Here is a 24,755-nt window from a genome sequence, read left to right on the forward strand (position 1 = left end):
GCATCTACCCAACTCCTCCTCCACATTGAAAAAGGCCAAGGATATTAGCAGCAGCTTCCTAAGCGTGGGCTGACAGATGGGAAGCAGGAGGCTGCAGACAGACGAGCACAGAGCAACAGCTCCTGTCCTGGCCCTTCCCAGGCCAAGGCTGGAAGCCTGGAAGCCCCAAGCCCGAGTTGCGCTGCAGAGGCTGATGCTGCGCAGAGCCAGACACAGAGAAATGAACCAGAGAACATTTCTATCCGTGTCCAATGCCTGGGTAGGTACAAAAATAATTTCAAAAAAGAACCTCTGTTTCTCATTCAGCATTTTCCTTTTCAAAGGAAGGTTTTAACACCGAGCTCTGCAGGAGATTTATTTTTTAATGGATAATAGTCCTTCTGTTTACCTACATGGGTCAAGTGCTACCTTGAAATCGGAAAGCACTGTATTAATCAAGTTCTACTCGAGCTGTCAGAAACAATACAGAGTTAGAGAAAAACTCCTGTGTTGTCCGAACAAAAAGGTGGGTGTTCGGGCTTCTTGGCGGTGCCAACGAGTTATACAATTTTGAAAATTGCTGGTAGACTGCCACGTCTCTGTAAGGGCAGGATGAATGAGAAACTCTGAAGCATAAAACAGTGGTTCATTGTCTGGTTTTGTTTTTATTGTTGAAATACCTCGGGGAAGTAGGAAACTCTGTCTTTCACATTAGGCAGAAAAAAAAAGATAGAGGATATATACACTAAAAACTAACGTGGATTTTAGTTGCATGTAGAAGATTTGACTTGTCACTTGCTCAATTGCACAAAATACTGATGTTGTAAATCATGAATATACGGCCAATTAGGCTGCTTTAAACTGCTAAACACGGAGACAGGACACGCCATTTGTTAACATAACTGTCACATTCCTTATGAAAGGTAGAACAAAATATTCCTTCAAGTGACTGTAACAAGGATCTGTTCAGTTCTTCATAAAGAAATCATTATTTTAAGAGCAAAGAAAGTTACTGAAGTTATGGCAAGTACAAACAAATTCCCCATGCACACATTAAAAAATAAATTAGGCATGTCTTAAGACTTGTATTTAAATAGGCAAGCAATTAGGACAGCAATCTTAAATGCAAAGAGCCAGCTCTGACTTTGCCATGCACAGAATTTTCTCATAATAGTAACTTAAAATAAAAGTTTGGGCAAGAAAGTGTTTTACTCACCACCTGAAAAATTACAGTCTTGTATTTCAATAACAGGTAGAGATACAACAGTTTTTGCTGGTTTAGTGGTGACCTGTACCATTATGCCCATACATCCTACATGGGGTTGATCAGCAAATGCAACCAGTTTCCAGGACATTTTCAAACACACAACTAGCACACAGTTTAATACCTTGTGTTCCTTATAAATCCCAAGTTCTTTCTCTTTTGCTATTCTTGCTTCCTTTTCTGAAAGAAGACAAAAGGGTAACCAGCATGAAGATTACACAGATGGCATATTTCAGCAACACTGTCCAAAAGGAGAATTTCAGTCCTATACACTTACCTTTTTGCTCCTTCAAATAATCTGCATTTTCTTTCATCCAGAGTTCTGCTTTTATCTGAGCCTCTGTTTCGTTAAGAATATACTAAAAGACAAAACAAGTTTATCTACTTTCAGAAATCATCTTGAAAACCATAGAGCAAAACTGAATTGAAAAAACACTGGCAAGGCCAATTCACATTCTCTTTTCACAGAATAGTCACACTTGGAAAAGACCTCCAAGAACACCAAGTCCAACCATCCCATTTGGGGGTCCCCCCTGTGTCCCACCTACATTTTTAAATGTTTTACATTAATAAAGTATGTCTGAGATGTGACAATCAGTGAGCATTTCTAGTAATTTCAAAGATGGAAAAACACCCCAACAGCGTGTTTTCAAAATACTGTGCTTGTTTTCCTAACTATAATGGGGTGACCAACATTCATCCAGGACTCGTTGTACATAGTCTGTAATTAACCTAAAATTATCCTGGTTTTATGATCTTTTTCAGATGATACAAGAGAGTGCCATGAAAACATGATCGTCTGCAAGTAATTCTGCATGTTGATGGTGGTCCGTAATTCAAAACAGAAGAGGAACCACTGCCCTGTGCTACCAAAACAGAAACATGTGTCTTCTGGGTAGGTTTCTGCAAAGGTTTAGGCACAGTTACTGAGATTATTAATTCAATGGCCACATCTGTGTGAATGAAACCAGCTTAGATTGCTCTAGATTTTAGAGTCAGGTTCTGTAACCACACCTAAGCTTTTTCAGTTAACTCCACTTAGTCTCAGGAGCATCATCAGTAGGTGTCGAGCTGTAAAACACACCTCGGACTATTCAGATAAACTACAGAAATAAATAAATAGGTAGGGAGGGAGCAGGCAGGCTGACAGGTTGGTAGATAGATAAATCTCTTCTGTTACTTAAATGTAAAAGTAAACCCAGTGATTAGCACAACTGTCCATGAAACAGAAGTTCTCTGCAGCTGATGCTATTTGGGAGCGAAGAACCTCTGCAATTTTAAGACAAATGGGGTCATCCATCACTAAAAAGACACTTTATTTTTAAGCAGCAGAGCCAAGGCTTGTAAAATGATGTTTAAGTGGAAAAACAAAACAAAACAATTTGAGATTTCTCCATCTTATGGATTTGAGTATTTGATATTTTCTCTGAGGTAAAATGTACATACAGGATTTTATGACAAAAGTAACTCCAGTCAAATGAAGCTATTGCAGGGAGACATTCTTCCTCTGAGGGCAAATGAGGTGAGCAAACAGCTGTGCAAGTCCTTGTTTATCAAACCAATATTTTCAGTCTTTCACCTGCTCCTATTAAAGGTGAGCTCCAGTAGTAAAACTCACTTCCTCCTAGCTCAGTTATTCATTCTTCTTATGCTTTTAAGGGAGTCCATAATCTTGGCCTTACAACACTACAGTCTATTGCCAGGGAAATGAACATAAGCTCATAAAAGCAGAGTTATGACCTCATCACAGAGCCTAGGAGGAGGAGAAAATGTGCTTGCTCTTCTTCCATGACTGTTTGAATTACACACCTGCTATATGGAAAAACTTCAGCCTCTCCGCTCCCTCCACACCAAGTCCACCTGATTCACAAGACCCCTCCTAATGCCCAGCCTAAAGAAACCCCCTCACGGCTGAAGCCAAGCTCAGCATTTTCCTGCTCCTTCATCCATTACCAACAACTTTCTGCAGATCAGCAACCCCTCCACAACCTCATCACTCTCAATGACTCTGTACCCCCAAAGGGGTTTTTTAGCATTGGCATTTATCTGTTCAAATACGCTTTAAACCAGTGTGGCAGCTGGAGAAGGCATCAGGCTCAGAGTCAGGAGAGATGGACCCTTGTCACGTGTGCAAGCATTGACCTGCTACGTGGCCTTCAACAAGCTGTTTTCCAAAGCTGTCTTTCATATTCAGGCTGTATGGTAAAGGGTATTTTTGCTGCCACACAAATAATAATAAATTCAGAAAACGTTACAGAAATCTTACAAAGAATGGAGAAGCTGCACATGTTGGTTTTATGATTTGGTTTCCATGGCAGCCTCCAATGTTGAATATATCTTAATGAAATAATGAATTTAGAGCTCCACCAAACTTTTAAAAGTCCTTCTTCAGAATAAAAGACATTCTTAAACACAATTATTCCAGCAGGGTAAGAACAAGCAGCAGCAGCAGTCCTGTATATATACAAAATGAGCAAGGAATATCAAATTCATAGGCTTGCACAAACCTTAGTTTTGATCTCAGATCACTGGAATCACTTGAACCCCTCTACAGATTAAAGGGGAGAGGATAAACCAGGTAAGAACCATTTTTCATCCTCAGAGAGATGGGAGAAGAGGGCACCTTACCCGATCTATTTCACTGTCGTCGATCCCACTCAGATCTAATTCACCATCTCCTGTATTCTCACCTACAGAAAAGAATATGTTTAATTAGGTGCATGTTTGTTCCAAAGCAATCACAATTCAAATTCTATGGTAAAGTAAAACTTAACAATCATCCTTCAGAGTTTTGCATCCTTCTGTGTTCATCCAAGAGATTTAACACGTGGATGAATATTTTCAATATGGGGGCACACAAATGCACAAATTCATCACACTGAATTAATTTAAAATTCAGGAACTGGTAGGGTCCTTTTCAGTACTAAAAATCTGCTGGACACTTCCAGATGCTTTTTTATTTTTTTTTTTTTTCCATTTTAATTTACAGCTATAAGTGATCAGCAGGAAGGAGCATCTTCCCTTATGAGGAAAGGCTGACAAAGCTGGGACTCTTCAACTTGGAGAAGAGATGGCTGAAGGGAGACCTTATTAATGCCTCTAAGTATCTAAAGGGTGGGTGCAAGGAGGATGTAGTCAGACTCTTGTCAGTAGTTCCCAGTGACAGGATGAGGGGCAACGGGCACAAGCTGGAACATGGGAAGTTCCATTGAAATATGAGGAAAAACTTCTTCACTGTGAAGGTGACATAGCCCTGGGACAGGCTGCCCAGGGAGGTTGCGGAGTCCCCTCCTCTGGAGATATTCAAGACCTGCCTGGATGCAGTCCTGAGTGATGTGCTCCAGGTGATCCTGCTTTAGCAGGGGAGTTGGACTAGATGATCTCTAGATGTTCCTTCCAACTCTGATAATTCCATGATTCCATTATTCCATGAAGCTGGATACACCATTTTAGAAAGATGACCATTTTTCTTTCATCATAACATTAATTTCTCTGTCAGAGCCTTCAGGTCAATGATTTATCCATAAATTATGACTCAGAAAATGTTCTGTTTTCAGGGAAGCAGCATGGACCAGCGAATAACATCATGCTGACAGTCATACCATGGCTTTCTTCTTGATTCTGACCTATCAGCATTGAACCACTTACCTCATACCAGTTTTGTAAAAAGATGTGTACCAGTTTTTCCCCTCTGTAAAATTTTTAAAATTTAAAGTAACTTTTCAAAGCATGGAAAATGTTAAAATTATAATGAGTTTCTGTAATTAGAATTTCACTGTAATTATTCTAGCTTTGTATTTATTAAAAAGACTTCTGAAAACACTTTTTTTTTTAATATTCTGCCCATTAAAAGCATAACAGCATAGAACTGAGACCTAATTTGGGACTGGCACAATGTAGAGCAGCAAAACCTGATTTTCCACATCACATTAATGTATAGCAGTAATGAACTATTAACGTATTCCAGGTAGAGAAGAAAATAAATTATTCAACAAAGTCTTGTGCTGGAGAATGAAGCAATCTTCTTGGTCATGTCCATTACCACTAATCAAGACTAGACAAAAGATGATCTAAGCAGTTTACTTGCAGAAAAACAAACAAACAAATGAAGTTTCAACAACCTGCAATAACAGATGAAAACTGAAATGGTGCAGAACAGCTCTGCATCTTCAGGGTTCCTGCTCCCCAGTCCTGGGGATGCATTTCCCCACAAACCAAGACCTTTGAATGGTTTGATTCCCCAGTCATGGACCAGAGCGGCGCTGGACCAGGGAAGGGGAAAGGCAGCTGCAGCTCTTTGACCAACATGGAGCCTCAAGGCTTGAAGAGCACAACAAATGGTGAAGACAAGCAAAGGTAGGAATCATGAGCATTCCCAGAAGATACAAACAATGCTCTGCTTGGCAAAACTCAGGTGTTTAAACCAGCTGCCTGTAGTACATGAAACCACAGAGATGGGAATCCAACCAAAACACCTCGTTAGGAATAAAGGCTCTGCTTCTAGAGATGGTGCAAAGGGTCTGGCTGCTCAGCTCAACAGACTTTTACCAGTATTAAACACTGAGCACTTACAAATGTTTTTTCAATATCCACCGTAAACAACCAATAAAAATTTTTAAAATCCTCCCATACCAAGTCATACACAAATTTCATCCCAAAGAAAATGTCCTTTCACAAGGAACCACATATCACTGTGCTTTGATTTTCTTCTGAGACTGTCTCATAAACGTAGTATCAGCTTTGTCAATTCAGATAATATGATGCTAATAACTGAAAAGCTCTCAAGGAACATACCTGATTGCCACTACATTTAGAAATTAACTGTACTTTGGTCTAAGATTTACTTTACAAACTTTTTTCCCTAAAAATATTTTTAAACTGCAGAAGATTTCATAGCAACTATGTAATCGTTCAGTACAGTAGCCTTTCTTCTGGCCTCTTCCCTCCATTGTGCATTAAAAGCAAAACTTTCTGCACTAGGGCCACCAGCTCCTCATGCAGGCACCTCACAACTAGGCAAGCAGAGAAGTGACCGTGGACATGGCAAAGTATGCCCTGGCTTGAAGCTGGAGAAGAAAAGCAAGGTGACAAAACACATCCTGGTGGTTTATTGCCTCTTTAATGTAACTGATTGGAATTTTTATAGCAAGCAGTAATCATGCAAGGGGCAGAAAGGAATCACTGCACCCTGAATCCCTCACGGCAAACCAGCACTATGCATCCCTCCTGCTGGAAGTCAGATACAAATTTCCAGCGAGTAAAACACTTAGATGTTCACAGAGGAAAGGAATAAACGCTATGGTCTAGTGTCTGAGGTGCCTTCCCAGGAGACTGTCCACCTGAGCTCAAGAAATGTTTCCTTACACAAATAGCTTGACAGCAGAGCACAAGATGTGCCCAGGCCAGAATGACCTGTTCTCCTAGGTCAGAAGGAGTTTGTGCAGAAACAGGACTCAAACTGGGTCTCCCATATTTTGGGTAAGCATTTTAATGACTAAACTGTAGGACAGAAAGAGGCACAGTCTCTCCCTTCATGTTACCTACCTTTTGCTTTCTCAAGGTTTTTGGGGAAAAAACCCCAACTTTCAATGTGATTTATCTGAGTGAGTAAAGGATTCTTTTTGTTTTTCCATATTCATTGCACCAGATAAACAAAACTGTCAGTTAACAGACTTGGAATTAGGGACAAAGAAAAAGGGAGCCAACCTCAAAAATCACTAGTAGGTTCTGAAAATCTTGGACTAGAAAATCAAAGCATAGAAGTCGTGACAGAACTACCCAAGTCACTGCTCAACTTTACATAAAATTACATCCTCAAATTATTTGTCGTAAAAACTGCCACAATAAAAACATCCCACTGGAATCAAGCTGCTGCTGCTGCTTTTGTTCACCATTAAACACCTCGCTCCTCCTATACCCTTCTCTATTTTTGGATCAGAGGTTTAAAATTTAATATGCCACAGTACAGTAGGTGCCTGTTCCCTTACACAGTTCTTTCAAGCCAGACTGAAAATGATGCAATTGCAGGCACCACTAACAATTCCATATATAATTTTAAATATAACTTCTTACTGAATTAGGTGCCAGTTTTTCTCATCAGATCAATTAGCAACGGGGACGGAAAACTCATTCTCCAACTGCTAAATTGCAGAGAAGAATCCAGACGCAAGTGATACATAATAAGCATTTCTTAGATCCCATAATGGCAGTAGAGGGAGTAATTGCAGGATATCCCTCTGCCTGCAAGTTGTCCCTTTTTCCTGCCAAGGCCATAGGTATTCATTAAACATGAGGAGCTTTCCAGAAAAGAAGGTGCCTTCAAATCCCTGGTTTAATGCTTTCACTGAGAAAAAAAAAAAATATCACAACAACAAAAACAAAATGTGCTTTGTTACAGAATGTCAATTCAAAACAGAATGCACCCGTTTTTACCTGAAAATTTCCATGGCATTCATTTCCAACACGAGCAGACCCTACCAGCCATAAATACCCATCTGCTCGATGTTACATGGCTCACTCCAGGGCAAGGAACATAAACCCCTTGCTTTTTTATATGCCAGAAAGATCTTCGCAGCTGCTAAACTTTTCAAAGCCATATCTAAATGATCATTTTCTCTTTTAATAAAAGAGTCAAAATGAAATGTTCAATGAAATAAAAACACAGATGTGGCCAACATCTGGTCCAACCTCTTAAAAGCTTATTTAAAAGCAATGGCACCACGTGGCATGGCTCTTAGACATCACGGATTTCTTCTATTAAGAAAAACAACCACTTTGCTGCATGGCACAGGCAAAAAATTAAGTTGGGTGTTAAAAACAACAAACCCTTCCACCTCAAATCCAGTTCTTAAATGTCTCAGAAGGATGGGCACCTCTACAGTTTTCCATCAAGGTCCTGAAGCAACTACATTCATGCTCCTTAAAACCATCAGTCACCCAGCAGCTCCCTCACTATTTAAAAATAACCCCCCCTCAAAGCCCTTTCCTTACAGGCTTTTAACATCTTTGCCAACCAGCTCTAGTAGATGTGAGGGCTACAATCAGACACTGGAGATTAGGCTTGTAAACCTGCAGGATTATTTACTGTTCTTGCCATTACTAAATACACACTAAACCCTCTCTTCACACACCATCTCCCTCTCTCCCTACCTCTGTGCAGCCAGGTGAGTGTACACACAGCACACTGTTATGGGGATTTATTACAGAAGAATCATTCCAGCCAATAGACTTTAAACCCCACGTTTTTAAAAACAGCCATGTGAAGAATGTGTTTTTCTGTTTCCATTACAGGAGGCAGCACTATTTATTGCTCTGCCCAGATAAGAGGATTTCCTTACTGACAGAAATGGAGGCTGAACACTTCCCAGGAAATCCTCTGGAGCAGATATAATAGAAGGCACTTGGTGCTCTGGTCCCATGCAGCAAATACACCCCCCACCACACCGCCTGTAGCAGTCAAAGAGCAGAAAGAGTTTAAACAAAGACCCCTTCCACCTATTCAGCACACGAGACACTAAGCACCCCCGGCATTAAAGAAATGCTTTGGGGCTAGAGAACAACAAAATCCCAAAATAGCTTTTTTACTAACAGAAATCCTTAAGCAACAAACCAAACGACCCAAGCACAGGGCATCAGAAATAGTGGGACTGACTGTTGCTTTCCAAGAAGGGATTAAAACCAACGGGAGCCAGTGGAAGCTCCAGTAGATTGTCAGAGGAACCTGACGGGGCAGAAAAGCTTTTGCAACTAAATCTGATGAGTGGCTCTGGTGCCACTTCGGGAGCTGCAAGGACTGCAAAGGGAAGGCAGTAGCTTAAAGTCAGAAAAGGCACTGCACAAACGCACCAGAATATAATTGATTAGCTGATCAGAGGGGACAAGAACCCACCTGGAAGGGAAAATAACTGATTTACCGAGGGGTGTGAAGCGAACAGTCATTAAGCACGGGTAAGCAGGAGGGAAGCAGTGGCAGCACAGGGCAAAGCACTGGAGCCATCAGGTAAGGGAGGGAAATGGATATGAAAATGCTGCAGTAGCAGCAGCACAGCATGAACTGCAGCAGAGGAGGATGGGTGGGTGTGCAGATGAACCTGCCACACACCGAGGTGTGACCAGAGCCTGTGGGTCAGTACAAGCAGGGGACACTGTGACTTTATGAGACTCGGAGCCTCCAGAGCAGGCTGGGAGGTTATCTTGGCAGTTTTAAGCTGTTGCCAATTTCAATGCTCTGGATAAAGCATCTCTTTGTGCAATCCCAGCCAGCACCTCTTGTGCCCCCATCCCACAGCCAGCACCCCATGGCTGACAAGGGCCCCAGTTCCTCCCAGTCACCTTTGGCAACGTCATCAGGAGCCATCGTAACAGAAGTATGCCACAAAAAGAAGATATAAGGACAGAGCAAAATTGATTGCACTTAACTGACAAAATAAGGTCACAAAAAAAGCACAATGTATATCCTCATTTTTAAGTGAAAATGGTTGTGATTTTATTCTACCTGAAGCCACCTTGAAAATTAGAGCCTATTCCTTCACAGTGCCAATTCGACACCAAGGTTTAGGTTTGATGGCATATGGAGCACACGAGGCCACACATATAGCACAAAGATAAATGAAGTCTGTCACTCTATTATTTCCTTCTGCCAAGACAAGGTTAAGGGGTCCTCTCCAGCTGAAGCCAAGTTTCCAGCCTGCTGGCTCCTTCAGAGAAAGCAAACACGCTGCACCACGCAGAGTGAGGCCCCGTCTTCCCAGAGATGTCGGAGAAATCCCACGTATCTGCTGCATACCCTGCTATGGCAAGGGAGAGACAGCTGCTGTACAAGGTAAACCTGTACAAAAGCAGGGATGTACAAGCTCATTAGCTCTTTCCTTGCTCCTACCTGTTGAAAATAGGACCTTCCCACAAAGCAAAGAGAAACAGGAGTGGGATCAGGCCAGGTGTGTTTGCAGTCACTGCATCGGGCTCATCCATGTTGTTGCAGGAAGGAGGCTTTCCTACAAGATTGAGCCTTAACCTGGCACAGAACTACAAAGCCATCCTTATTAAGTGCCTGCATCTCTATTTGCTCACACTGAGACTCAAGGTCTGGGTGTTATAAATGTCCTGCAGCAGCTGACTGTCATCTGACAGCTTTAGCCACCTTGGTACTGCAGTTGCAGAACAATTGTCTCATCACAGGAATACAATTTCAAATTTGTGTGCTTAATGATATGTGGGAATGAATTATGACAAAAGCTTTTCCTACATCACACATCTCTCACAGAACTTCTATGATACACTGAACAAATTATTTTAGAAATCAAGTATTCATTTAAAAAAAAACAACCCTAACCCTCCAACCCTGCTGCTTTTCTGGCAGCACATCCACACTGAAACAAATGCTGTTGTTTCACCTTGCAGCCCACAGAGGATGTAACCAAACCACATCCACAAATTTTATTATCTAGTTACAGGTTATGCTACTGTTCTAATAGATATGGAAACTTGTTAACTTAAACACTAATTCATCAGAAAAAGTTAATCACTCCACTCTTTCCAGAAATCCTCCCTACAATATGTATGCTTTTTAAAGCAGTTAGTACAAAAACATTCCAGCAATAAACAATGCCTTTCTGATTCTGAAGATTCTTCTTTGAAAAGGTAAGCTTGTGCTTATTATTGAACTACATAGCAATATAAAAATCCCTTAAGAAAAAATCCTTTCAACCTCCCAAAATAAATACAGCTGTAAGTTAAGCTTTTGAACTGAAGAACATCTTGACACTGTCCTCAAAACCAGCAGCAGATGTTCCTCTTCTGGAATAACCTCTCCAACACCTTTTGAAAAGAGTGAAAAAGAGCATCCTTTATGCAACCTACTTGAGGCAACTCATTGTTCTTCTTTAAGCTCACACGCCATGACCAAGGGTTCATAGGACAACTACTCTCAACAATACAGCAAGCTATTTTCTGCTGATGAAACTATTAATTATCAACCTGAGAAATACTTATCCGGAAACACACTAATTAGCTACCGCAAATGAAATTTTTCAGCTTCAGAGCCCAGAAATGATATGAGCTCCCACGTCCAGACAAGTTTTCTCCAACTTGTGACTTCTGCATCCAGCAACACCCAGACCGATCACAGTGCTCCTGTCAAAGGTGGCACACACTCCCATTTCAACATCTCTTCCACGTATTTATCCCCTCCCACCCGAATAGTTATGGACTAGTCAGTTTTTAAAATTAGACAATGAAGATATCCCCTACTTATTGCTCTTTTCCATCCAATCACTAATTCCCTGCTGTATTTTCCTCCTTTGCCTTTTTATGCTGTTCTTGGCATCTTTTCTCTCCCTTCCCCCACCCTTCCTTCTTCTTGGTGCCTTCTGGCCTGTGTTTTCTGAATTATTTTATTTTTTTTTTATAATCTCTGCAGGGGTATCCAACAGTAACAGTTTATATAAAGGGAGAGGCCAGGGAGAAGTGACCAGAATCTAAATCAGTTCCCCCCCTCCCAACCCCACCAAACGCAAAGCACCGCCGTATCTCTTGCAGAGGGCGAGGACTGCCCAGCGCCCTGGAAAGATGACAGCAAAGGCAGCCAGGCTCAGATCCATCTCCAGCTCACTTTCTCCATTCTGCCAGGCCACTATGTAAAAACGGCAAGAGCACTTCACACCCGAGCCAGCCATAAAGGGAACAGCTGGTTTAATGTTTTGAGTGCTGAAGCATCATTTCTGCAACTGCAGCTCACCAGTGCAGCAGCCAGGTCTTGCTGTGGGTGCTAAATGCTCTGCTGTCCATTCCTGCTAGCTCAGGATCTTTGCCTGGCCAGCACTCAGGCATCCCAGCAGAAGGACATATGTTTTATTGAGAAGTAAATCTACTCCTCTAATGTGCTGCTCTCCCTGCACCGCATAAAATGAGACAGGGAGCTCTGCATTACAGAGAACTTAAGAGTAAACCCTAGAATTTTGCTTGGATTATTTTTGTTTGTTTTTTTTTTTTTAATCAGGAGTCAATTTCTGTTCCACCAGGAAAAAAATGTAAATATATACAGCCATATACGCACACAGTTTTTAAGCTACAAAGACAGGAAAAAAATTGAGGAGACTCACAATACAACATTTTAAGGTTAATTTGCTTGGAACTCAAAAGCAAAGCTAGCTTATTTTCCTAGGATATCACTGAAAAGCCATGATTGGCTCAGATGATGGCCCCCAAAATTAGAGCAATTTTCCTTTAGCAGAAATACAAATGGTTGAACTATCCTCAGAAAGCACAAACCAGAGCCCCAGCCTAACTCCAACACATCTCTTGCCCTGTCAGAGTTACCCACATTCCCTTGCACTCCCAGCCCACAGCTTTCCAGCTCTGGGACAGGCACACAGGTCAGCACTGGGCATCCAAAGGCCAGAGACTCATATCCACAATAATCAAGTTGAACTTTCTACTTATAATTTTCTTCTAATCGCCCTTACCATCTCTCAGCAAAGGCGGACTAACTTCTACCCCCACCTTTGAGGTTCAGAGCTGGTCTATGGTAGATCTGGCAACAACCTCAGTGCCAGCCACCAGAAGCCACTTGGACTTCAGAAATGCTTCAGGAGGCAATTATGAGCACTAAGACAACACCACAATATAGTAGTGTATGAAATTATATACCTGATTCTTTGTTTAAAGGGGAAAAAAACCAGTTTGTTTCCTGGCCACTTATCGTGCTGTCCTGGCAGGCTGAACAGTGGGAAGCTGTTAACTGAAAGAAAATTATCAGGTAAGAAATTTCTCATTTTGGTACCCAGCTTCTTCCTTCCTTCATTGCTAATGAGAAACAGCAAGCAGAGAATTACAGAGATGGGGAGAGGAAAGAGAAGGTAAAAGTTTATTACTATTATTATTTATTATTACTATAGTAGAATAACCAGCAAGAGCAGAAGCTTCCCTGCAAGAAAAAAAAAAAAAAAAAGGTTTGTAAAGGAAGCAGTTAGGTGGGAAGCTGCCCCAAAGGAGAAGGCCTCTGCTGTGGATGCAGGCTGGATTCAGAGCAGCTAGCAGGCAGTGTTTCATGCAGCCAGGACTATCAGAGGCATGGAGCAGAGAGAGATGACACTCATCAGATCCTGACTCTGGTTCAGTGATCAGGACCACCAGTTGGGGTTTACAAACCTGGGACATGGGTTTGAATACTAAAAGGCAGCAGCTACAGATATGCAGATCCATGTTAAGAGCATTAGCCACAGCCAACACAGACCATGCTTTTAACTAAAAACCATGGAGGTCGCACTGTTTCATGATAGATGAAGAGCTTTTTGTCTCCAACCGTGCCCTATATGGCTGAGGAACAGGTAGGTGGTGAAGTACTTGTCTATCTTGCTCTGGACCCAAACACAGCTCACATATGAGCCCTACTCCAGGGACCTGGGCATTTTTGTGTCTATTTGGGCAATGATATGAAGTACATAAGGATCTCTGCATTGCTTGGGTGGCTTAAGAGACAGCAGAGCATGGCAAGTTCACTTGGTCACCTGGTCAAACTGCAGCACAGTCCTGCTGGACACAGCACATGGACTGCAGCAAAGTCCTTGAGAGGACATGCATTTGTTCCTCCACCTCCCCCAGATGTTTTAGGGACTGCAGCAAACATTTTCCCAGATGCGCAGTAGACAGTGGTGAAAGATTTTAACATTTTGCCTGCAGCAGCTCTGAGGCCCCAATGCCTTGGCATTTGGATAGACTGAACCGTAAGCACAGCATAATTAGCATGTGTACTCCATATGCTTGAGATCCATCATTACAGCCCTGGAATGCCCTCTGACACCACAACTTTCCAAAAGAAGAAAGTTGTGGAGAAGTTCCTGGAGAATAAGACAAGCTATTCTCCAGGAACAGTGGAAAAAGGCAGTTCTGTGCACAGGAGGTTTTGGTGGAGCTGGAGAAATAACCTTTTTCTGACAAAGCCCAGCAGCATGATCACCTATAAATAATGGAGGCGGTTTCAAAGCCAGCCTTTCAAGCTAATGGCTACCAGAACGGCCAGCCATATGCTTGTACAGCCTGTCATTCTGATTAATCTCAACATCAGACTGTTGTATATAAAGTTTACAGAGTAACAGGACTATATTTAATGTCATTTTAGCTAGGTTCCGTATTGCTGATTTTACAGTTTCTCACCAATCTGCCATTCTCCAGGGTACAGGCACACAAAAGATCCTGTTTAAATGTTGATTAGATGCAGAGCAAAGTGATGAGTTTGAAAAGATTTTACAAACTCTTGAAAACCAGGCAGGTTGATAACACGCTGCAAAGAGAGCACTGGAAAAGAAAAGGTCCCACAACCCATCACACGTAATTATTTTTTTATTTAAATATATTAGGCCTCTACTTAACACAGTATTGTAGAGACAAGAAGAAAGTCATAAATAGTAGTTCAGTCTCACACACTCTAAAAGGATTCGTGGCTCTTTCTGCCATGCTCTCATTTTATTTTACAGCATATGGCTTAGTATTAAAGTTGTTCTTCTTTAATTAACTAAATAACGATGCTTTCCCATAGGGCTTAATCTCAGTTCACCATAACATACTGTACTATGGCACCAGTTCTCAGAAACATGACTACGTGTCTGCAGACCATTTGGAGAGAGGGATGTGCATTTCATGTATCAATTCATTTAAACATATTCAGCACTAAATGCAATATTGATTTATTCAAAATCAATAAAGTTTATTTTGAATTAACTAAAACAAAGCTATCTGCTGAAAGTAAGCTTTGGATAACTTTTTACTATTTCATTACAAAATGAAACCCAACCCATCAGATCATCCTTTCAAATTCAGACTTACTATCCCTTCCTATGGAATAATTCTTTTTTTCTTTTTTTACTTTTTTTAGGCAAGACGGAAATGGATTGTTCTTTATGTTAGTTTTAACTAGGCGAACTCTTTCCACAGCAGACTTAAGCATCATTAACTGGACAGTGAAATAAGCCCCATATAATGAGCTCACAGTAGGCAGAGATAAGGGAAGAGCTAGCAAGGTGCACAGAAAAAAAGTCCTGCCTCCTGAAAGAGTAAGATTTTGAATCTTACTAGCAAGATAAAGCAGAGAATACTGAAGTTCAGGCAAAACACTTCCATGCACTTCTCTTCATGCCATCAAAATCAACATAAAAATCTTTAAATGCTAAAATAAAGCAAAGGAATATCACTGTCAATGACTGCCAACTGAAATGAATGCTCTGGGTTGAAACCGTTTGCTGACATAGCTACAAGTTGCCACAAAGATTTCAGGGCTGTGGCAGCAAACCCATTTGCAGAATAGCTCCTGACCTCCTGTTGATTTGAACCAGGCATGTGGACCTCAACCCTGGCATTGCCCCTAGGAAACAAAGGCATGAAGCTGCAGCTATGCCACTTAAAGGCCTTTTGGGCATAGGACCAAATGCATCCCTCCCTGTAAATCAGGTGTAAAAGACCCAAAGTAAGGCCAAGTCACTATTCCTGGCAGCGACACCAGAAAACTGGTGACTTTTGGAAACACCTTTGAGCTGGGACACCTCTGCCAGGCAGCCTGGCTGTACCACGGCAGCCCTACCCACCAGCATCACCGTGGGGAAAGCCAACAAAGAAGCGCCAAGAGGCCACGCTGGGGGCCGAGGACACAGAGATCCCAATGTCTGCATCCACAGAAGTTTAATTCTCAAGGTGTTTCTCAGCCGTTACTGAGAGACTACTTCATCACTGCTGTGACACTGCAATCAGCTCGACTGACCAAAATGACTTTGCATCTACTGGCCATAAAAACTTGCAGACTATGTTTTCCACATTTCACCCAAAAGAAGAGGACAGATTTGGACAACATGAAGTCATCTAAATCACAGCCTTAAATTATACTGCCACTTGAAAAAGAAAAAAAAAAGGAAACAAGAACAACAATTTCAGGCTTTCATGTTATTTTTAGACACTACAATTTTCTCCATATTGTAGTGCAATTAGAAGTAGAAGCTGCAAAGAGAATGAAGAAGCTTGTCAAATTTGGGGTAATAAAAAATTAATACAGTAGCAACTAATTCAGAAAAGTAACTACAAGACATTGTAGGGTGCCATGTCTATTCTGTCCCAGTGATTGTTTCAAGAAATTGTTAAGCAAAGAAATAACATTTTAAATGCTCTTTGTTTATTTTTTTCTAAATTACTAGCACTGCAAACTCATGCTGGTATTTGAAAGTCAGTCAGGGCTCTCCCTAGTTATGCATCCTTATTACCATAAACATTCCACAATTGGAAATTACTTTTCATGATGCTTACGCCAGAAAGAAAATAGCTCTATTGCATCTGCAGAACCAAAAGTAGTAAAATGTAATAAACATTCATCTTTGTCAGTGCCTCTGCAAACCAATCTGTTCGGCACGTAGGTGCCATTTTTACACAGTTGCTTTATTACTACATAATTATTGATGGATCAGCCAAGTGCTCTCTCAAGAAAAGACTGTTCTTAAAAACAAGCCTCCTAAAAGTTTGTGTAAACATTAGGATGAAACCAGCAGCTAGATTTCATCTGATGTAAACTTTTAAAAAAGGAAAAAAAAAGGGGGGCAATTTCAACACATTCTACACTTGAGGCAGGCATGAAATTGAAGCAGACAAGAAACTTTAATGTGATAGAAAGAAAGAATTGGGGACATCTGTACTGAGAATAAGTTGTAAGCAGCAGGAGGAATTATCAATCTAGTGATGTGCCAGCTCTCTGCATTTCAATTGCTTCACAGGCCATACCATAAAAATTGTTTGCAATGAAAGCAGTATGAAGAATTCCTACATTTTACTGCTCCCAGAGATACTCTACCCAGTTTGTGTGTGTATACCAATTGTAGCTTTCCAGGTACAACACTGTTTCGTATCAGTACCTGTTTAAATTACTCGCCCACAAACATTGTTCCATGTTCAAACTGCCTCACCATTAAATTTTCTGTTTCAAAAGCCAAAGTACTTCAAGAGTTTTCATCAAGCTCTCAAAGGCAAGAAAGTTTCATTGCAACTTTCTGAAAATCGAGATAAAGCAACAAACTTTTAAGTTCAGCAGAAGGCTTTTCCAGGAAAGAATTCAGCGCATCGTTTGGAATTCCCTCCACACCTTGTTAAACCAAACCTCTTCATTGTTTGCAGATTTCTCAGTGCTGCATTTCTGGAGCTGAACTTCAAGCATCAACCTTGCTCTCTCTACAAAGACCCTGCCTATAAAATGATCTTGGGCAACAGCATACCTGAAATTGCCCATTCCCATTCACTGACAGGTCATAAAACCTTCCCAGCACAGATACCTCAGTGCAAGCACAAATGCCACTCCCAGCTTCCAAAATACTCATTCTTCGTACTGTTCCCCTCCTGCCTGCTGCTGCACCAGCCCAGGCATTGCTCCCTAACATGCCTCTGTCAAAATGACCCTGATATTAAAAACGGCTGCATAAGCCTGAGACATTTTTGACAGACCCATGTAAGGGAGGCAACTACACGTGCCCAAATGCCAGCAGATACAAGGAGGATGAGCCAGTAAGGCAAGAGGTTTCTTAATCTCAGCCAGCAGCACCCACACCATCACATCCTGCCACACCTGTTCCGTGCTAAAACTGGAGGCCAAATTCAACCCATGCAGTATAAAACTGGGATTTTATTTTTACTCTTGGGGAAGAACTTAGCTCAGGAGCTCTGACTTAGTTCTGCAGCAGCTACAGAGCCATGTGACAGGGTGGCAGCAGGGTAAGCAATACTCTCACTGAGGGAAAAAAACTTGGGCTTGAAGTGCAAAGAGATTTTATGGAAAAGCAGCTTTTCACTGAAGCGTGTTTTATTAAATGAAAAACACTGTCAGAATACAATACCACCACTGGTGACATCACTTCACATGGACGCTGCTGCATTTCAATACATGACTATTATGGTCATGCGAATTTGCATTTTTTACCTTTAGCAGGACATTAGTTAGCACCATTAAGTATTGCTTCCAAAATCAGTCATTCGTTTTGTCCCTACAGAAGCATTAACAATTCGATCACAGAGCACTGTTTTACTTCCTTCCCATCTGTGAGCACACAGGGGGGAAACCGTAACTAAATCAAACACGGTATTTAAGTAGTGAATTTGCTGACAAATGGGATCCTTTCACCCACGGTACAGCTGTTTACTTCTGGCTTCTGTATTTATACCTCTCTCTGTATTTATACCTATCTCAAGAGTCTTGTTTCTTGCCCTGAAATTCTGTCCAGGTACTACTTAACAGCATTATTTACCCCCTCTCATATTCATTTCCTCATTTCTACTACACTGTTGTAAATGTCCAGGTCTTTTGTGACACTGAACAACTTCTACCATCTTCGGTGTACACATACATTTTGCTAAGAAACCTGAGCCTCACCTTAAAACAGCTGACTTTAAGAGAGTATTTTCTGCTTCCTTGTAGTAAAACATGGCTGCAAAAAATCCCTGGAGTCAACTCATGGCAATTTGCAGCTACCCCACCCAGCCTGCCAGCATCTCCTCCTCCAACTGCTTTGGACACTGACCAAACACAGTTCACACAATCCTAGATCACGATTTTTGTTACTAATAATCAACCCAAAGTTGGTCTTATCTGCCAGTTTCTACAGCTTTGCACCACTGCAATTAATGAACACTGAAAACTCTAACTGCAATTTTTTCAGCCCTACTGAATGTATTCTGATGAGTGCATACAAAAAAAAATAAATTCAAAAGCTGAAGAGTAGAGTAGCCTCCTGTTGGCAGGTCACTCTGATGCCAGGTCAAAGCAGACTCAATATTTGGCCGTTTTGCTTATAATTGCTTACAGGAGAAAAATAAATAGCAATTATCTCATTGTCACACAAGAAAAAAGACCTAATAAATGAACCAATCCTAAAGCAACACTGAAAAACAAATTATTTCAAAAGCAATCACGAGTAGTAAAATTCCAAAATTGTTTTTAATTGCCAACAGTGTCAACACTAATATTATTCCTCTATTGGATAATACATCCATTTTAGTTGTGAAAGCATTTAGCAAACCAGAAATGTCAAACTATAATTACACAAGGCTAAACTCATGACTGTTTGCATCAACAGTCTGTGGTGCTGTATCTGAAATCCCTAATTACAAGGGTCATCTACTCAAGTCACAGTCCAACCCATGCATACACATTTATCTTGACTAGTAGACAGTCCTACGGATTTCAGATGAACAAACAAAACAGACAAAGTGTGTAGGGCTGTGATGAAGTTAATCCTTCAGAGGATATAGGAAATAATTTTTCAAACTAAATTGAAAGCTATGGAACAAAAGCAAAACAACTGCTACACAAAAATATTAAAACCTTGCAGAAGCAAAACTCCATTTAAAGAGTTTACTTCAGTGGATTTTCAGTGTGCAGGTATTGCCTTTAGCAGCTGAACCTGTACCACAAGAAAAGTATGAAATGGAGGATTATTTCAGCTTTTTCAGAAGATGCAAGACAAATGCTAAGTGGTCAGGCTCCACACAACTCTGTGCATGAATTTATTACCCATCCTATTAAACCCAAAGTAGCTAAGCCTTGCAAATCTCTCTGCACTGTTTCCTTCTTCCAAGGGCACACTTTGTGGCTCCTTGACCTCAGTTAGTAAGTCTTTATTCTCAGTAACAACTGAGACCATGAAGCCTCCCTGAACTGAACCCAGGCCTCCCCTCCTGACATTTCAGATACCGTGATGAATTGCTCAAATAACATCCTCCTGAGCAGGGAGGTTTCCATCCAAACAGCGTCCTCTCCGTAGCCTCCAGACATTTCACTCTCCCCAACTCTCCAATGAACAATTTAAGTTTTTAGTGAATCTTTTGGTGAAAGACTTTTCTTCCTTTTTGGCAGAAGGGCAGGGCAGGAATGTGCATTTCTTCTGCAAACTACCATCTAGTCAGATAACTGTGAGCATTATTGGGCTTGAATTCTGGCAGGTGCAGAAAAAGAAAAATCATATAATTCTCATACTAGCAGGGAGTTAATTCACGTTTTTTTTAGCCAGGTTTCCTGTGTGCCTGTAAGTGTCTGCATCATCACCCCACAACACCACTTCCCCCAGTCTTGTTTTAATCAGCAGCCTATTTCAATCAGGATTTAGGAGCTGGACAGTGATCCCTCAGATGGTTGTGTTTCTACAGGTTCCCTGAGAATTGGCCCACACAAAGATAGCCGCAATTATAAATGCCCCTGAAAGTATCTCCCATGCTGAGAACCAGCATCTTTCCAGGTGCTAGGGAGTGCAGACAGAAGAAAACCTTAAAAATAAACCTCAACATAAGGAAAATCTTATACTGATGCCTAGAAACACAACACTCCCTTAGTACTTGAGGTAAAACTGTTTTCATAATTTTGCTATTTAGGCACAGGAAAAGCATGATTTCTAAAGCCCCTGCTGAGCTTCTCCTCCCTGCTTGTACAGCTCTGTGCTCCTGGACACCTCCTTAAGCCTAAGCCTAGGTAGGCAGATGACTTGGACTTCCCCTCAACCTGAGGCAAAACAATGCATAAAAACCTGCTTGCGTTGATTGCTTCACCTTGCTCCATTAAAATGTAGTATCGATGCAGCAACACACGCACGTCAAACATCAACATGCAGAATGACGTGCCAGAGCCCCTGCTCAGCACGTTCACCCTCCCCTCCCAGCCACATATCTCTGAACTGGAGAGAGAGAGGAGAGGAAAAAGACATAAAGAGACTCCCTTCCCCCAAAACAGTCAGGATAACAAGACAGCCAGACTGGTCAGCCAGGGGCTAAGGACATTCATTCACCTGGGATGCAGCCAAGTAAGGCTTAGGAGATGGGTCTGCTCCATTAAGCTCAGGAACCTAAAAGTCCACTCTCCAGTACCATCTCCCAACCACAGCAACCATTACTCTGGGGCAGTCTTTCCTGACCAAGACTCCTGACAAAAAGGACTAATTTCTCTATACAGAGTGTCTGTCTCGATAAGCCAACCCTTTGGAAAATTCCTAAAGCATCCACAAATGTTCTAAAAATGCACTCACATGATTCAGCTTATGCTTTCACTCAAATTTATCTCCCTGATGGCTTTAACAAGCTGCAGGTTTTGCTCCAAATCACCTCTCTAGATTTGTTTGGAAATCTTTCAGCCAAAATATATGATCAGTTTTCATCCCTTAACCTTCCTACTTACTCACAGCAAGAACATGGAATGAATTTCTAGCATTCCTATCCTTTAATGCAATGCAAATATACTGCATGAAAAATCACATACACAGAGTTTGGAGTAATGCATGCACACACAATACTTGTGTGTGAGTGACAAAAATAGTCAAGGAAGAAAATAATGTCATCTGTAATTCATACCCAAGATTTCAGGTATCAAAAACCTGTGTTCAAAGCAGCTGGTGGTCTCCTATTACCATGCTGGCTGCAACAAGCTCTTCACATCTCATTAACAGCGTAATGAAGGCTCAATCAGGAGTACAGTCTATCAGGACTGCCAAATACAGGCATATAGAGGCTAGATGAGAAAGATAACCTTGTATCAGGGCTTTTATTGCTTAGATCTCAAGATTGGGAAAGAGCTGGTCCTGCCCCAGAAAATATTTTCCAGTGAGCAAATGATACATGGAGACAATGATCAAACCCTTGAAGTGCTCAGAAGGCATCATACAAGGTAGGGGGCACCACACACTGCTCATTTCCACAGGTGGGGCTTAAAACCACAAAATCAACTGCACTGTTGAAGCCAGAGGCAGAAGCAGAGCGATCAAGATGGGGACACAGAAGCTTGCACTTGACCAAGTGTACTTTGCATATGTAAGACAATTAGCATTAAACTCAGCAGCTTTATTTCTCATGTATGTGGCAATTATAATTTAATAGGGCTTCATAATGTTCTCTCTAATTACTGATTACATCTTTTTGTATATTTTATATGCACGTATACATGTATATATTTTCAAACAGTTGGCACTGATGTCTTCCTCAGACAAAACCTGAGGAAGAAAGGAGGATGCTAGAAGAAACCAGCCCGCAGAGGGGGTCAACACCCATCTGTTGATGGAGCAGCAACTGCGAGAGCTGTGAGCCTTCTCCCCACTGTGCAGCAATCCAGGCTGTGTCTTCTGGATGGCATGAACAATCTTCTTTGGCGCACACATTGACAACAGTCACTCTCCATGCATTTGGACCCTTAAACATACTTCCACGGCAGCTCTGACTCTGCTAGAAATGTCATGTTTCTGCAAACTTCCCTGCCCACAGTGCTGCCAGCACAGACTGTCTGCTGCTGCCAAAAAAACATAGGGGGATCATGCATGCAGGCATTTTTCTTTGTTGGGTTATGGAAGAGTCTGCCCCAGCTGGGATTAAGGATGAAGTGGGCACTGGCAGCTGGTAGGGTGAGGGAAATGAAAACTGAAGGAAAAGAGTAAGACCCTGGAGAATGAGCCCACCCTGTCTCATCTAACTCCATCTTCAGCCACTTTCCACATCCTCCTTAAGCAAGAAGTTGCAAAGAGCTGGTGCACAGGGTCAACAACTGTTTGATCAGTGAATACTGCCTGCACAGGGTCTTTAACACCCACAAAAACCAAGGGCAACATCTTTTGACCTCACCCCGTGTCCGATTATGCCTACAGCAGTAATGAAGGCATAAATACAAGGAGCAATAAATGAGCAAACTATTAATTATGAACAAGCACAAAACCTTTCCCATGTATTCTTTGTGAAATTAGCAGCAAATGCAGTTAGCTGGGTGCCTACCCAAGCACAAGATGGTACATGCAGGGTGATTTCTCATCACAAACACCACTTAGTTTCATGAGGACGTGCAGGAGTGTGTTACCACCCACTTCACACACGTTATCTGAAACTACTGCCCTAAATGACTTCATGTGAATTTTGATTCAAAACAGAAACTAAATCAGGGCTCAAACACTACCAAGATTACGAATGGGAAGCTGGTAACTTACACCCTGTATTTTACCTTTATCTCCATTATTATCAGACCTTCCTCACTTTTAACCCTGGCCAAAATTAAGTTTATGTCTTTGGATTTATGTGGCAAGAAGAGATGAACTGGTGGTGTACAGCCTGACGTGGGAAGGACAGGGTGACAGCCAACAAACATCAGACAGACAGAACACCAGGGAAGACGATAAATTGCTTGAAGTGGTAGAAAAGGGACATGAAAATAAATTGCAAAGGGAAATGTTACACCAGAAATGTATTTTTTGAGAATGAAGCTCATGGTGTTTGACTGTGACAGTCTCCTAAAGGAAATGGTGCCCTGTTTTGAGGAACTGCAGAATCAGAAAGAGGACACAGAGTGTGGAGAGGATGGTGAGATGCTGCACGGCTACGAAAATGGGCAGACTGTTGTACCAGATCTCCACCTCTGAAACTGAGATCTCACTATAAAGCCCTTTTATCATGAAGAAAAAGAAAGCAGCAAAGACTCAAGCTTGAATGTCCCTGCAAATTAATACACTTTGTACAAAAAAAAAAATCAAATGTACTGTGTAGTCTAAGCATTTTACTGCCTCAGACTTATTAACCTGGTACCTTACATGCTGTCTTTGTAATGCAAATTTGCTAAAATACTATGCTTTCCATAAAACATTTATATAGACAAGCTCACACTGCTCAAACACCAGTTGTAAGTGGAGCAAAAATACACTAATTTTTTCTTAATACTTAGGCTCTGCACCTAAATCTTATATGCATAAGCAGTTTGTAAGAAACCTTCTGCTATTGCTGCAGCCACCGTGGCACAAAGGTGAAAGATTTCCCAAAGCAGCAGATGTAGGCAATTATAAATTGAATTACCACAAGCAAAAGCCAAATGAAAAAACTTTGCAGAAGGTACCTACAGCAGAGGTTTTTCTGAGGAAGAGAGATCATTACAGAGAAGAGAGGAGATATCCTGCATTTCAGGAGGCCAAACATTGCACATACTGCACCAGCCTGCTCCTATTTAATAACCACCTGCCCAACCATGTAGTGGATCACCATGAGGGTTTGCAGGGAATCCTCACCACATAGTACCAGGCATCCTGTTCCCAACCACTGCATTCACCAGAAGTAATGCACCCATCTAACAACACATGAAGCTCAGCAGGAAATACAAAATCGTCCCAGCTAAGGTCTCCACCAGCCCAACCTGAACCCAGACAGTCCGCAAAGTGGAAGATGATTCAGTGTTAGAGAGGGCTGAAGAAAGGGGAAGGTTCCTGGTTCATGACTCACACAGCTGTGGAGAAGGACCAAAATGTCACCTTAAAGGTGCAGTGTTACGATGATTCTCTTCTCCCTTCAAGGGACTTAAGTGTTGGAACATGAAGTATCATAGCAAACCTACAGCCAGGTGAGATTCACAATATAAATTACACTAAATTCAAAGGCATTGCATAGCCAGGGCTCAGAGACTGGGAACTGCACCCAGAATCTGACATAACATGAAACTTTAAATGCTTACAATAATTTAGCAGAGTCACTAAAAAAAAAAAGTTTGGGGCAG

At 41.5% G+C, this 24,755-nt stretch overlaps 1 protein-coding gene across 3 annotated transcripts in view; it reads right to left on the bottom strand.

Moving 5' to 3' along the window:
* BRF1 (BRF1 RNA polymerase III transcription initiation factor subunit) overlaps nucleotides 1–24,755 on the bottom strand; it is a 517,924-nt gene that overhangs the window by 392,630 nt on the left and 100,539 nt on the right. For all 3 annotated transcript variants that reach the window (XR_007889705.1, XM_051621438.1, XM_051621439.1), the window contains 3 exons: nucleotides 3,872–3,933; nucleotides 1,521–1,602; nucleotides 1,368–1,423 (listed from right to left, as the gene is read on the bottom strand). Coding sequence is in view for 2 of the 3 variants with exons in the window: in XM_051621438.1 (XP_051477398.1) it covers nucleotides 1,368–1,423; nucleotides 1,521–1,602; nucleotides 3,872–3,933 (200 nt within the window). In the remaining variant the exon portion in view is untranslated. The remainder of the gene's footprint in view (nucleotides 1–1,367; nucleotides 1,424–1,520; nucleotides 1,603–3,871; nucleotides 3,934–24,755) is intronic.

The sequence above is a fragment of the Apus apus genome, chromosome 5 (genome assembly GCF_020740795.1).
Source record: "Apus apus isolate bApuApu2 chromosome 5, bApuApu2.pri.cur, whole genome shotgun sequence".
Lineage (NCBI taxonomy): Eukaryota > Metazoa > Chordata > Aves > Apodiformes > Apodidae > Apus > Apus apus.